Source organism: Talaromyces amestolkiae (genome assembly GCF_001896365.1).
Source record: "Talaromyces amestolkiae strain CIB chromosome Unknown scaffold17.1, whole genome shotgun sequence".
Classification (NCBI taxonomy): Eukaryota; Fungi; Ascomycota; class Eurotiomycetes; order Eurotiales; family Trichocomaceae; genus Talaromyces; species Talaromyces amestolkiae.
The window spans coordinates 786,872-801,636 of record NW_024468053.1 but is presented as its reverse complement, the minus strand read 5'-3'; the positions used below and the strand labels follow the sequence as shown (position 1 = coordinate 801,636).

The window sequence follows — 14,765 nt, the reverse complement described above, 5'->3', positions numbered from 1 at the left end:
TTATTATATCTTTTAAGCTATAGAATTTCATTTATTAATTTTTTTTAAATATTAATTTAATTTTTCTAATAAATATTCTATAGTTAATAAATATTTTATTAATCTTATTATTTTATTTATCTTTAATTTTCTTAAACTATATTTATATATATAATTTAAACYAGTCTATTACTTCTTCTTCTAAGAAGATATAATTAGCTAGAATTTTATTTACTTCTTCTATAAATAGCTAGACATTAGCCATAAAATAAAGCTATATTTATATTAAAAAAAATTATAGATTCTTATAATCTTTTTTAAATAAAATTAGCTTATTAATCTTAAGCTAAAGCCTTAAAGCTTAAATAGCTTCTAATTTAATAATTCTAGCTTATATTACTATTATTTCCTAAACTATTAGAGCTTAATTATCTATAGTACTTCTTATTAATATTTTTTCTATTATATTAGATTATTTCTTCTTTAAATAATATTTATTTAATTTAATAACACTTTCTTATTTAATAATAMTTAAATTTTATTATATTTTAAARTTAAGATAATAGCTYTTTTATTATAAATCTAGATCYAYTTTAATTAAATAGTATTATATTAAAATATATTAGATTTTATTAAACTATATAAAGGTTTAGAATTAAATATTAATAGATCCACTTTAATTAAATAGTATTATATTAAAATATATTAGATTTTATTAAACTATATAAAGAGATAAAAGAGATTCCTTATATAGTTTAATATTTATATAAKTATAAATATCTTATTAACTCTTATTATTATATTTAAATAACTTATATTAAAAAGCTATAAAGAATAATTAAATATATAATAAATAAATATATTTATATAAATTATATTTTTTATACTTTCCCTTATATCCTAATATAGATACTAGTATATATCTAATAATTATTTTTCTTATCTATATATAATCTTTCTATATTTTCTTATTCTTTTAAGTATATATAGTTATATACTTCCTACTTATATTAATCATAAGCCTATATCTTTAGTTAACCACCCACGTACCTAGCCGTGGAAATAACTGGTCGTGGTGTTAGCTGCTTTAATGAACGTCTTCCCTTAATAGTACTAGATTCTGCCTAGTATCATGCAAGTTGGTTTCGTAACAAAATATCCGTAGGCGCCAAATTAGGCTTAGAGCACCTTGGCGTTCAACACCTGAGGCGCATGAACTGCGAGGATCACCCATGCTCGCCTCCTTGCTTTGCCGTCTATCCTACATACGCACGTGTTACGAAGAGTGGGTGTCAGTAGTCAATGCTATCTCCCGTGATTGTTAACAGATAGGATAGTGTATGATCTCATTTTACTACGTAGTATACTATGCTGTGGATGGATATGAGTTGTCGCGATTAGGGCATATGGCATGTGCGTGTATATCAATCATTAATTCATGTATCATTCTATGGAGCAGTCGTGAGCTCGTGATAAGCTGACCGTCCGTAGTTAAAAGCTCGCCGAAACATATCTAAGAGTACAAATGCGCAATCATCTCACAGCTTCATCATGATGTAAGAAAACAAGCGCCCATGCCGATAATTGAACACCCAAAACGCCCCGTCATAAGATCTAAGAACAAGAAGAGAAAGAAGTCAGGATGGAAGAGACAAGCATCACAACGAGTGATTCTTCTGACCACATCGGGTATATCGTGTACGCAAGAGAACGTCTAAGCCTGGCTATGCTCAACTAGCGGCTTCAAAGCTTCTACTCCGGCCTGTAGAATCGCTGGATTAGAAGAACGCTGGAGACAGCCCTTGAGAATGTCGACACCGTTTCCTTGCTTGACAGCATCCAAAGCACGCTTGCCGATGTCACCAGATGGAATGCACGTCAGGTTGCGAACGGACACGATTCCTCGGTGAACGAGGTCATCGTTGTTCTCCTGACATAGACCAAGCAGAAGATTTACACCCCGTGGTCGCTCCAGCACGGCAGAAATTGCAGCGTCATATTCTGTAAGCATTGCCAAAGCTCCTCCGGCCGCCCGCCGTGTCGCAACATCTTCAACGTCTGTCAAAGCAAGAAGCACGTGTAGCCGCTGAGCCGCACGTTTTGACCCATCTGCAAACTTGACAATACCGGCTTCGCACGTCATAAGATTGCAAATGAGCTCACATGCCGCACGCTGAATGAAAGTATTGTTGGACAGTAGCAGATCTTCCAATGTATCCCATGCTTGGCGCACAATGGTCTCGGATGCCGTGCTGTCCGGAGAAGAAGCCAAATTGGTCAGAGCCAACAGAGACTCAAATACGGGAAGGAGGTTTCGTGGCTGATCTGCGGTAAACGAAATCTCTGCTGGCTTGAGAAGTGCAACCAGAGGCCTAATGGCGGATGTAATTTGCGGAAAGCCTGAATGAGGGAAGACATGGGACGGGTTGACGGATATCAAGATGCGAGCCAGCGCAAGTGATGCATTGTGTGTGGTTTCGTTGAATGTGGGAACAGGGCTACCGGTCTTGGGACCTAAGATGGAAAGCAGAAGCTTGACTGCACCTTGCTGGGCTAGCTTGCCTCTGGTTTTGGAGTTCTTCGACAAGGATAGGAGGATCTTGCTTGTGAGATCATGGATCGATTTCAGGCTTGACTTTCCGCAGTCTGCAAGGAGTGGCATAATATTGGCGTCGATGAGTGCTGTGCAGCGTTTCGTCACATGTTGATCATCATCGAGCTCGTTGGGTGTAGAGGGGGCCTTATTAGCTTCAGCGTACGCTTTCAACTCCGAGATCTTCTTTTGTTCGTCTGATAGACTGGGCAGGTAGCGCGTGATGTTGGCAATAATCATGAGTCCTCCATAGAGTAGAGTTGTATCCTCCAAGTTCTCGCCAAGAACGTCAAAGAGGCCTTTCAGAAACACGGGATCGTACGCCAGCTGCTCTTTGACATCAGGTTTTACTGACGAAAATGCCAAACCCTCTATAGGATTGTGAACGTTGGTGACTTTGTGATCCGACATTTGCCCTTTGAAGCGATTGACTAGGTCTTGAACACTGTGGTCGGTTTCATCTTGGATCTTGTCGGCCGATCCGGAACTTCCTTGCTTTTCGGACGTTCTGACTTTCGCCAGCACTACAGCAGCCAACTCTGAGCTTGCATCACTGCCGTTGGAAAGGATATGAGAAAGCCATTCACCGCAGTTCTTGCTTATTGCTTCACGACACAGTTTGTCCATACATGCAGCGTTGAACAGCTCTAGCAGAGCCAATTCAACTTTTGGTGACTTTGCTTCGCGGTGAAGAAGTGGTACGATGGACGGTAGGAAACCCTCGGTCAGGAATAAAGACGAGGTGAGTGCTGGAACAACCGGGAACACAGCGGCTGCCGCAGAAAATGCGACAATCAAATCTTCGTTCCGCGCTTTGGCAACTTTTGCGGTGATCAGATCAGAGAAGCGTTTTTGTCCGACTTCTTTGGATACTTCGAGATATTTCGCGGTTGCCACAGTAGCTTGGCCTCTAACATCAAGGGGCAGTCTGTAATCTAGCGATGATAGAATGACGTCGAAGCCTTCATCGTCAATCAGGTGTTGCAACTTCTCCGCGTCAACGGCCAGCAGCCTAGTAATTCCCTTCAATGACCGGCCATCCTGATCGTGACCGGACTCCATCAATTTCGCAATGAACAGTTGAAACAGCTCACTTTCGCAGTGCGAGCGGACATTTTCCGATGGCCACAAGGTCGGATCAAGAACCACCGTATCCAAGCATACCACAGCATTATCACCCCGATCATAGATTTCGTCGAAGAAAGTCGTCACTGAGACCTGCAGTCGCGAGGAGAAGAATCGACGAACGCTGACAGTCTGTCGAACCAAGCCGGAAATAATGTCGTCTTGAGTGGCAGAAAGAGAGCCCGCATCCTTGGCCAGGATGAGATTTAGACACTCTAGAGAAACGTCTCCCTGGAGATGTGTCCCGTCTGCATGCAAATAGCGTGCAGCATCTTTCCCGGCATTCTCATTCTTCCCAGTGACATATTGTCGGCATAGGTCCAAAAGGGGATGGCCGCTCTCCTCCTCCCCGCGAATTTTGAGAAAAGCTGCTTTTACTTCATGGTTCTCTGGTGCAAGGGAAAGGGCTTCACGTAGATTTCTCGATGCGGCCTAGAAGACATTGCAGTTAGGAGCCGCGTCTACTTGGCTGTCGTAGACGTTGTGGAAAGTTGTAGAGTACGCACCTCTTTGTGACCAGCATCGATCAACTCAACAGCTTCACGGGATAATTTCACGGCGCGGTCTTCGATCTTTGGGTCGACCATTTCAGACACGACCGCTGAGTCGCAATAAGGTTTTGTTTCTGTTTCTGGTAAGCGCCTCCTCCTGAGCGAAGCACCAGAGCAGGTGAGTACTGGAAGGAGAAGTCAATCAGTGGCGTTGGTGGAAAGGAGAAATATTTTAGAGGTGCGGTGCCGGGAAGGCGCGGCCAAAGAACAAGTGGGTTTGGCCGATGGTAGCGGAGATAGTTACTCCTGCCGATGACTATTACCCAGGAGCTGAGCTGAGTAATGGCGAAAAGTCGGGGTAGTCGGCACGATGGATGGAGATAATGCAAGGCCGTCACGACATGGTGTTACTCGATGCGAAAGGAATTGGTGATGTTCACAGGCATGGGCAGGATATTGATGACACTTAAGGCTTAGACAGAGCGTAACACCAGCAAAAGAAATAATATTTTAGATGCGTATCATTAATTAGTAATGTATTAGGCGTTTGTCGATACGCGTGTGGGCCAATCAGAACATACAGTGACAGGCATCAACGGTATCTGCCTGTTTCGCAAAACAAGGCAGATTACTAGCGGTAATCATGTCGTTATCTGCAGCTGCCCCTCCTTATCGGATCATCGGACGCCGAAGACTATCCTGATCTTGGCTGGCTAGCTCGGCGCTGAGTCCACCAGTCGCGGAGACACCAATATCTCAGACAAAATAACAGGAAGTTGGGGGCGTTTGTGGCATTGCCAGCATACTATGGTACGTCGTGGTGGGTGGTATGGTTGAGATTGTGCAAGACCTGAGGGTCGAATCTGAGTGAGCCGCTCAGACACGTTCCTCCGCCATTTCTTAGCACGGATATTTGCCGGCGATAAGCCATTGATCTGCTGAGTCGCTACGAATCAATAGTCCATGCTCAAAGGTGAGGACTGAGTAACCACTAACCACCCAACCAGTCCAGAGCTAGGAATCACTACTACGTAGTATGTATGTGAAGAGCTGTACGTACCTCTACAGCAGAGCTATACGAATCAGGTTAAGACGACGCACCAGCCAAGGGCCGCCAAGCCTCGGCGTTATGCCGGTCACCTGATCTGCCAAGGTGAAGTGCGCAATTTGTGCTACACGCTTATCTTTAGGCATGTTTTGGCTGTTGGATATTGAAGATTGATCTGGGCATTATTTCTCATTTTTGAGAATACGTTCATCAGTCTCAGAATGATGGTGGCTGAGTATGATTGAAATAGTTGTACAGCCTATCAAAGGTCTTGTCGTAGTACTAACTTTATCTGGAAGGCGGTCAGGTTGACCTCGACTCAAACGCGAGCTAGCTCGGCCTTGTAGATCTTTCATTTTCAATTTGTTCAATCAAGCTTCAGCTTAGCCTGATCAAAGAAAACTCCATCTACATATCGAGCTCACACAAAGACAGACCGGTGCTGGTTCGTCCGAACCTTCATCTCTGTGCTCATGATGCGCTCTACCCTCGTCACACTTGCCATCCTGTTACGATGAACGCCGTGGATGCTTCGGAGCATTACGAAAGTGTTGCTACTGGTGAGTAGCTTCGAGCTCAAATAGCACTCTCATTACTCACTACGTTTTTTACGTTTTAGAACCAGCGCCTTCGCTCCTTGCAATCGTTCTCGACATCAATCCCCATGCCTGGGCATTGCTTGAAGACCAATTGCCTTTCTCCAAGGCACTGGCCAATCTACTAGTATTCATAAATGCACACCTTGCATGCAATTACACAAATGAAGTCGCAGTGATTGCCTCCCACAGCCAGCGTGCTGCGTGGCTGTATCCTACCCATAATCAAAAGCCAAAAGCCCGACTGGACGCCGATGGAGATATTGAAATGAATGGACAGGAGGCGCACGACACCCATGCCTCGCACTCTTCTGCCCAAAATAACATGTACCGTCCGTTTCGATTGGTCGAGGAACAAGTGATGGAGAATGTCAGAGAACTATTGGCGTCAACGAATGCTTCTGACGTGACCGCTACTTCGACCATGATTGCTGGTGCCTTGACATTAGCACTCAGTCATATCAACCGACGCACCATGACCTGGACGGAGACTCACGGTAACAGTAACGTTGAAAATGCCGGCGGGCCTGCCGGTTCGTCATCGACTGCAGCTGTCTCGGGCGGTAACATCAATTTGGGACTACAAAGTCGGATTTTGATCGTTTCCGTCAGTAGTTCTACGGATTCTGCACACCAGTATATTCCGATTATGAACAGCATATTTGCCTGCCAACGATTACACATTCCCATTGATGTCTGCAAGCTGAGCGGTGATGCCGTATTTCTACAACAAGCCTCAGACGCGACTCGAGGAGTCTACATGTCTCTGACGGAACCTCGGGGACTACTGCAGTACCTTATGATGGCATTCCTTCCCGACCAGCGATCCCGCAAACACCTTATCGTGCCTTCACGAGTCGACGTTGATTTCCGCGCTGCATGTTTCTGTCATCGGCGCGTGGTCAATATCGGCTTTGTGTGCTCGATTTGTCTCAGCATCTTTTGCGAGCCGCCGGAGAACGGCGACTGTTTGACGTGCGGCACACATCTGGAGATTGGGGATTACGGCGCAAGGCCTGCGGTGCTGGGGAAGAAGAAGAAGAAAAAGAAAGCACGCTTGAATGGGTCAGCTCCCGCCACGCCCACGCCGACAGCCACGGCTGGTTGAGTTTATTTTCTATTTGACATGGGAATGATTCAGCGAACTGATAAGATCGTTACTAACCAAACAAAATAATAGACGCTAATCATGTGATGATTTCTCGTGGTCAGTTGATCACTTTTGCACTACCTCGTATCTTCATTCTATGCATAGATCCGAACACGTATATTCTATCCTATCACGATTATCCTTTTATTCCTTCTTAAAGACTCCGAGAGTGAGCGAGGTGGGGTCTTGCCCAATCATGTGTATGCCATAGAGGCATTCGATAAGTTTCAGGCTGTCAAATCTAGATAGATAAATAGCGGCGGGGKAGCCTTTTTTTTTTYTTTTGAACAATATGTAAACTCCGACTTCTTCATCCAGCACTTCCATCAAGCATACTCTTTCAAACAACGTATGCGTAGATCCCTACTTCCGCATATACTAAGCTGACGAGTTACATTACAGAAAACCATCAACAGAACAGATTCTCTCGCAAAAAAGCAAAATGTCTCACTCCTCCTGCCCCAAGTGCGGTGCCGCCGTCCAAGGCGAGAACAAGGCCTGCGGCTCCTGCGGCGCTGTACGTCGTCCTTCTTTTTGTCTTTCAGTCGACGAGGACCTACTAATGACTGTGTTTATGACAGACCTGCCCCGTGTAAACCCGGTCTATGAGAGATCAGAAAGGCGTGAGTGTACAAGTGGGGGGAACGCTCGTTGTCGATAAGGGTTGGAGTAGTGTCTATCAACCTGATTCTACATAGTAGTACATATATACGTACACACACCCAATGAAGGTCTTTAAATAACAAGAATGCCTCTATCGTGAAATATGGATATCTATATTACAAAATAAGTTGAAAAAGTATATGGTCAAATCAAATCATGTCCTGAGGCACCTCTCGACGCGACAGCGATGGGCCCATGTCGGTAGATGTTCGGCTACTGTCGTCCGATAAAGATTGAGGTTTGATTACTGGACTTTGTCCGTTTTGGTGTTGTTGATGTGATAGGATTTCAATGACGTCTGATCCATGCAGAGAAGTGCGTTCATGGCGCGAATTTGTGTGATTGTGATAGATATTAGGTTGGTGGCGGTCAAATGATGATCTTGCGCGTCGGAAGATGCTGCGGTGATGAGACCCGCTGGATGAATGAGTGTGGTTGTGATGATGTTGTGGAGGGTTTTGCACCGTCAAGGCTCGCCTAATTCCTTGCATAGCAGTGTTGGCACCGCTACTGCTCGTACACTCCGCATCGCCAGGCCCTTCCTCATCGTCATTATCATTTTCATCCTGTCTCGAAAACCGATTATTGAGTATTGCCGAATGCCGCTGCGCATTCGCCGTACTATTAGCCGGCAAGGGCTCATTAGTCGATAACAACACAATCTCGATGGGGTGCTCGTCATGCACTTTGGGCACTTTGCGGAGTCTGTAGATGAGATGCAGGATAGGGACCGAGAGGCCATGGATTACGATTGAGAAGAAGASGAGCCAGTATACCACTTTTTTAAGTCAGCTCAGTATTTGAATTTAAGCATATTTATGGACGTACCAGGGACCATAGTGCTGGTCAAGCTGTTGATTTCTGCGTCGCTATCTCCTGGGTCAGGGAAGAGTTGTCTTGCATATTCAACGGAGGATATGGCACCAATTCCTATGAAGTCCGTTTCAGTCCCCTGTCTATGATGTGGGAGAGACATAAACCTTACCAATCGGTCCAAAATACCCCATAAACAAAGCTTCCTTCCAGTCATGACAAATATCAGACATAAACCGATACGAAATCAGTATGGCCGGGATACGTCTAAATGCCAGAACCAGAAATCCCAATGCAAACAATCTTCCAGGCGTAAGTCCGTGTTCAGCAATCTTTGCCACTTGTGTCCAAGAGTCCCAAGGCATTATCAGTCCAAGGAACACAAAAGCGGCGAAGTTGAGAAAGCGTTCGAGGATGTTGTTGAATGAGTCGTGGCGCAGATGAATTTCTGTCAGGAAGCGGCCATCCCAATTTAGGGCATTGCCGGCTGCGAAGCAGGCAAGAGTCTCATCTGCGCCAAAACAGCCGCATGTACCAACTATGAAGATCTGTTCATTCCATTAGTATGCTCTTGTACGAGAAGGAGGAAGGAGACTTACTCCCATCGCGAGAGGGACAAGCAGATAACTCTCATTATCAACCCATTTCCTAAAATCCCATATCAGCATAATGCCACAAACCTGGACAGAGGCAAAGACAAACCTCTTCGTAGCCCAATTCAAAACAGCCCTACACAACGTCCCAACGATAGCACCATAAGCAAACCCCAAAAACACCATGAACAACACCCCCTCAACCGCCCAATGCTTCAACGCCGTGTCCAGCCCACCACCATGGTTCCCCTGCTCCTCCGCACCGAGCTGATCCGGTATTCCCTCTGCATGATCCATGTCACTCAGCGAAACGGCATTGGCTCTTGTACCATCGTACCGCAATAGAGCAACCGCAAACAACAAAAAGGGAAAGCCGAAGCCGTCATTCCCGCCGGCTTCGGAGGAAATGAATTCGCGCAGATTACGACGAACGTAGTTTTCGGCAAAGGGGCCTTTGGCAATGGCTTGAGAGAGGACGGGGTCTGTACAGGTTACACATGAGCCGATTATGAGTGCTGATACCTATTTATCCATGAAAGTCAATAAACTTCCGTCTTTGGTTAATAGGATGATAAGCCTACCCATGTGATCTTGGGTACGACCAGCATGATACAACCCGTCGTGCAGAGCCACATTATAGTCATGACTGGTAATAGGCAAATAGTCATTTCGACCGCGCGCTGTTTCTGGTATTGTTTAGGGAGTTCGTAGCCGACTTTGACTAATTGGATTGCAATGATGACGCGTGTTAGATTCTGGAGTGTACTTTTGATCAGTATGAGACCTGAAAACGATGATTATCTGGAGGACGTACGTATGCTATTTCGTGGATTTCGTGATAGACGCCCTCGTGATCCCAGTCCGCGACGTCGATCAGGTTTGCAGCAACAGGGCCAACGATGATTCCGAGCACGAAGGCCGGTACTGCATAAAAGCATTAACTTGAGTTGAATTTGGCACAAACAGAAATAGATGAACTCACAAGCTTCGCCTAGATACCATACCTGCTGTAACTTGGCTGATACATAGCCATAAGCGAGTATAAAGACGCCTTGTAGATGACTCTATTAGCTTAATTTTCGCTTCTGCTGGTATCAGACACACGTACCAAAAACACTCAAAGCCACATTTACATTCGTCACGTCGAGTATCGGCTTCAACATTTTGATAATCTGCCGGTCAGGTAATTCTTTCTTTGGGTTCAAAAGAGAGAATGAGCTCTCCTCCCAGGGAGTGAGGTCACGGAATGAGCACTCATACAATCATTTGACTGATCGAAGATGAGAACGATTCCAGGTTCCTGAACAGATTCTAATACTGAATAGGGTTTATATCAATAATGTTGAAGTCACTGATTATAGAATAATAGCATGCATATAACCCCCCAAAAGGCATGTGTATCATGAGTAAATAATACCAACAAAGACATCAATGCCAGCTGCCTGCGTGAGTATCGATGCTGGGAGTACTACATACGATCCGAAACAACAGGGGCATCTTCGAGGAAAAAGCAAAAAAGCGCCTTCATGATAGACAAGCTTTTGAGGCATCCTTGGATGGGGGCTGTGATGGTATGCCAATGTGCCACAGGGAATGGTAACGGAATGCTAAGCAAGGGAGTACTCCGTGGGTGCCTATCGTGATGATGATAAGCTGTACGTACTACATACGTAGCTTTCGATCAGTGAGGTAGATACGAGAAGGTAGGTAGGTAGGTCAGATCAGTGGGTCGCTCGTGCCCTACCGTCGCCCTTGCAGGAGCTTGCGAAGCACCAAATTTCTATTTGGGAGATCAGCTATTCGTGTCTTGCATATGAAATCACTCGTAATATATGCTACGGTGGCTTCTTATCTATACACTATTGGCTTGAGAATCGACTGAGATAAGGATAAATTCATGAAGGTTTCAAATCATAGTATCCGTTCTTGGATTAGTTAGGGCTTTTGCCATGCTAGACTTGAAATCAAATCAGATTTGCTGACGAGCTCTACAACATATAAGAAACGTGCCGTCTTAGACATATACGGTCTGAAAAACTCTAGCAATACAGAAAGCTAAAATACATAGAGGTATTAACCAGGTACATCTATGGATGTATCTAGAATCTACCAAAAAAACACGCAAAATACCAACTGCACTCCCGTCACACGCATCGCCAAGAGAAAGCTTGTCTCTGACGTGAGCCACTAAATACGATCTTGAGAGTCCCTATGTTGGGTACGGGCTATGTACTTACTCTCTGTATGGTTCGATCCAATATGTAGATCATGTTTTGTTTACATACCTGCCCGGGGAGTTTGCAGGGGCATGTAAGTACGTAGTAGTACGTACTTCTGTACCGCCGCTTCCGCAGCAGTCGGCATGAGGAATGTAGACGGAGATTAATAATATCTAGCCAGGAACATCCGCCGTTCTGCGATGAAAGCTGACTGTTTAGTTATTACGTACATAGCTCGGGTTTCCCTTCTGGGACGGCTATCACATGTCGGAGCATGTGAAAAGCTGTTTCCGTCAGTAGCTTCAATACACACCAAAAAAAAGACTTTGAAACTAGCAGGAATTTCGTATCTAATTCACTGTAAGATACCTGATAGAAAATCAAATATTGATGAATGGAGGGAGAAGAACAAGGATATACATATGAACTAGAAGGACTATAATCGCCAGAGGAACAAACGAAGAATGACTGCCGAATCAACTCTTTCCACTTCTTCGTACCTAACCCGTAGATAAATTAAGCAGTCTTCTTCCAGGCGGACCACACACCGATCAAAGAACTGATGGTTCCGGCAATACCGACCAGACCATCGTCAAGCTTAACATAGCCCAATGTCGAGAGGGGGATGCTCAAATCGCAGAGATCAGAGACGAGTTGGATGCGAGCGGCGACGCGTTCACTATCGCATATAAGCATATGAAACCAGCAAACTTATTTAAAAAGGGACTTACCGCTCAATCTTCTTAGCCTCAACAACACCCTCGCCCTCCTTCCTATCGACCGCCTTCTCCCGCTCTTGCAATCGGTACAAGGTATACACACCCGCGACCACACTGCACACCAAACCAGACAACCAAGCCCGATACGAATACTCCTGCAACTTCTTCGCCGACTCAAACTTCTTGAACCCCAACGCATCAATCAACGTAATCGAGTCTAGCGTCAAATAGCCCGCATAACCCAACTGACGACCCACAGTCAGGTTCTTCAACACGGCATCTGCGGGGACCTTGTTGTCAAATGCCACGGAGGCGGCTTTGATGTGCTCGACGAACTTGCCAAACCGCAAGATTTTGCGGGTGGTGCCGAATTGTTTTTTTAGGGCGTCCCAAGGCGCGATTGCGGAGGTTGGATTGTTGGTGCGGAAGAGGTACCAGGAGTAGAAGCGGGCGAAGTATTGGATTGTGCGGAGGGCTTTGTCTCTGCCGACTTGTCGTTGTTAGGTTTTGTATCTGTTGAACAATAGTGGAGTGATGACTTACGGGTCGTTGCGACAAAGCGTAGATAGTGAGCCACCGAGGGGTGGTAGACCAGAGCGTCGGCGACCATTTTGTGAGGCGGGTTATCTATTGACAGTTAACCTATTGAGAGAGTTGATAGAATGACAACGAGGAAGAAGAAAGTTCAAGATACGAATTGACAAGTACGGCCATTAGTCAATGGTCTCGCGACGTCGGGGATGAGACCGAGGATTCTGGGGTGCAAAGTGGATAAAAGATACGGCAGCTGCGGATTGAACCGAGGTAAATACGTACGTAACACGGGTATCACCGTATTGTGTTTGCACCTTGTAATTACAGTACGTACATGTATGTCTCCTGTCAGTAAAAACAGATAATTCTGGACATACACATTATGAATCGTTGGGAAAATACACTGGTCGTATCACAGCATTATTCTCATCTATCTCAGCCATACACTACGTACACAAATCGTCTTCACTAACCTCCATTTCCTACACCTTACTCGGATGGCTTAGCACCCATGTCCGAGGTATCGTATCCATTCGCCTCAAGATACTCACGGAAACGACGGTCCTCCTCTTGGATAGTGTCCTAGAGAAAGAGAAATCAGCAATCATCATCACCACTCAACGTAGGCAAAACGTACCTGTCCAATATGAGGAACGAACACCCAGCAGAGCACCGCACTGAAAATGCAGAGCGAACTTGAGATGATGAAAGGATCCTGGCCAGCGCGGATTGCGTTGGGAGCATGATTCTGGGCGATAGGAAGGACGTAGGTACCGACAAAGGCACCGATCTTGCCGATGGCGGCGGCGATACCGTAGTATTGGCCTCGAATAGAGGTAGCGCAGCTCTTGGATGCAAGAAGACCGATGTTGTCACCGGGACCGAGTTCGCCGAGGGCTGAAAAGATACTGTACATCCATGGATATCAGTAACTTGCATGTTTAACGTGAAAAGGAACACTCACCCAAAAACGACAACGAAAGCAGCGACATATTCCGGTGTTCCAAGTTGCTTGTACGCAGCAGTCATGATGAATCCAACAACGCCTTGCGCAAACACGCCCCATGCGAGGGTCTGCTTGGGACCAATCCAGTCACTCAAAAAGGCACCTGCCATGGATCCGGGGAGGTAGAAGGCGTTGGTAAGAATGGACCAAGCAAAACTCTGCCAGAGAGGAGCGGAGTCGCCAATGATGATTTCCAGCCATTTGCTTGAGTAGATGCTGAAAGAGAAACTGGAAAAGTCGTAGATGAACCAGATCAAGCTGACGATGAACTGTTTACATTAGTACTTTACTTTTCAAGACAGAAGACAACACGAACCAATCGTTTCCAGTAATATCTGCGAAAGTCAGTGCTGTTCTATTCCTAAAAGGGTGGGACATACTTGATAATCAGACCATACGGGTACTTGTGCATACGCTCCCGGTTGAACTCCTCGGGCTCCTTCAACTTGTACCGCAGCCACAACAAACTCAGAGGCGGGATAACACCCAATCCAAGACAAATACGCCAGGCAGCACGGAGGTGATTCTCAGAGGTAATGACAACCACAACAGTAGCCACAATAGACGCAACCACATATCCAGAATCAATCATGAAATCAGTAAAAAAGATGAACCAACGGTTTCGATGACCAGACTTGAGCTCGCCGGTACTCTCAGATGCAGCGACAGATCCAGCAGGGTATTCTCCACCAATACCAATACCTAGGAAAAAACGCCAGGCAGTCAGGGCAGCGAAAAGACCTTCTTGACTATCCCCGGCGCCATATGAGCCGGCACATAGGGCACTGAAGATGATGAGCATGACGGTTGCAATAAAGAGAGACCATTTTCGCGACCAGTAATCACTCGTGATACCAAAGGCTAATTGACCGACGACGGTTCCTACGAAGGCAATGGAACTGACGTTGCGACTGGCAGCGGAATTTGCGTATGTCTCGGGGTAGATCTTGCTGAGCATGGTGTTGMCCGAGCCGATGATCTGATCTCTTTCAGTATATACAAATTCTTTTTGTAGTATGTAGAGGAAAAGCTTACGCCGTTCAAGTAACCGTCAGAAAATAGTCCAGCACCACAAGCAATGACAGGCCAGGATCGCTCCCAACGCGACTTGGGCAAAGCGTCAATGGGGATATCCTGCATGTCGTGAGGGCTCACAGCATGCTTCTCGTCGACGGGCTGCTGTTCCATGACAGCTTTGTTGTCGATTGCGTCCGACATGGTAGCTAGCTATCGCCG

General features: G+C 45.6%; 5 protein-coding genes across 5 annotated transcripts; 1 reads left to right on the top strand and 4 right to left on the bottom strand.

The window, feature by feature from the left end:
• Positions 1 to 1,693: 1,693 nt before the first annotated feature.
• BHQ10_008055 (uncharacterized protein) lies at positions 1,694 to 4,284 on the bottom strand (the record flags this gene model as incomplete). Its single annotated transcript, XM_040880819.1, has 2 exons — positions 1,694 to 4,129; positions 4,204 to 4,284. 2 exons carry the CDS (start codon positions 4,282 to 4,284, stop codon positions 1,694 to 1,696), a joined length of 2,517 nt encoding a protein of 838 aa, XP_040736558.1.
• Positions 4,285 to 5,750: 1,466 nt separating this feature from the next.
• BHQ10_008054 (uncharacterized protein) lies at positions 5,751 to 6,940 on the top strand (the record flags this gene model as incomplete). Its single annotated transcript, XM_040880818.1, has 2 exons — positions 5,751 to 5,796; positions 5,856 to 6,940. 2 exons carry the CDS (start codon positions 5,751 to 5,753, stop codon positions 6,938 to 6,940), a joined length of 1,131 nt encoding a protein of 376 aa, XP_040736557.1.
• Positions 6,941 to 7,889: 949 nt separating this feature from the next.
• On the bottom strand, positions 7,890 to 10,214 carry BHQ10_008053 (uncharacterized protein; the record flags this gene model as incomplete). The annotated part of the gene is made up of 10 exons (XM_040880817.1): positions 7,890 to 8,062; positions 8,166 to 8,423; positions 8,474 to 8,575; positions 8,631 to 9,006; positions 9,058 to 9,106; positions 9,161 to 9,573; positions 9,633 to 9,806; positions 9,866 to 9,975; positions 10,034 to 10,102; positions 10,160 to 10,214. The coding sequence occupies 10 exons, from the start codon at positions 10,212 to 10,214 to the stop codon at positions 7,890 to 7,892; spliced, it is 1,779 nt and encodes a 592-aa protein (XP_040736556.1).
• A 1,572-nt stretch (positions 10,215 to 11,786) lies between these two features.
• Positions 11,787 to 12,599, bottom strand: BHQ10_008052 (uncharacterized protein; the record flags this gene model as incomplete). Its single annotated transcript, XM_040880816.1, has 3 exons — positions 11,787 to 11,949; positions 12,002 to 12,479; positions 12,533 to 12,599. 3 exons carry the CDS (start codon positions 12,597 to 12,599, stop codon positions 11,787 to 11,789), a joined length of 708 nt encoding a protein of 235 aa, XP_040736555.1.
• Positions 12,600 to 13,012: 413 nt separating this feature from the next.
• On the bottom strand, positions 13,013 to 14,747 carry BHQ10_008051 (uncharacterized protein; the record flags this gene model as incomplete). Its single annotated transcript, XM_040880815.1, has 6 exons — positions 13,013 to 13,105; positions 13,161 to 13,431; positions 13,488 to 13,798; positions 13,846 to 13,864; positions 13,910 to 14,508; positions 14,565 to 14,747. The coding sequence occupies 6 exons, from the start codon at positions 14,745 to 14,747 to the stop codon at positions 13,013 to 13,015; spliced, it is 1,476 nt and encodes a 491-aa protein (XP_040736554.1).
• Between the last annotated feature and the right edge of the window lie 18 nt (positions 14,748 to 14,765).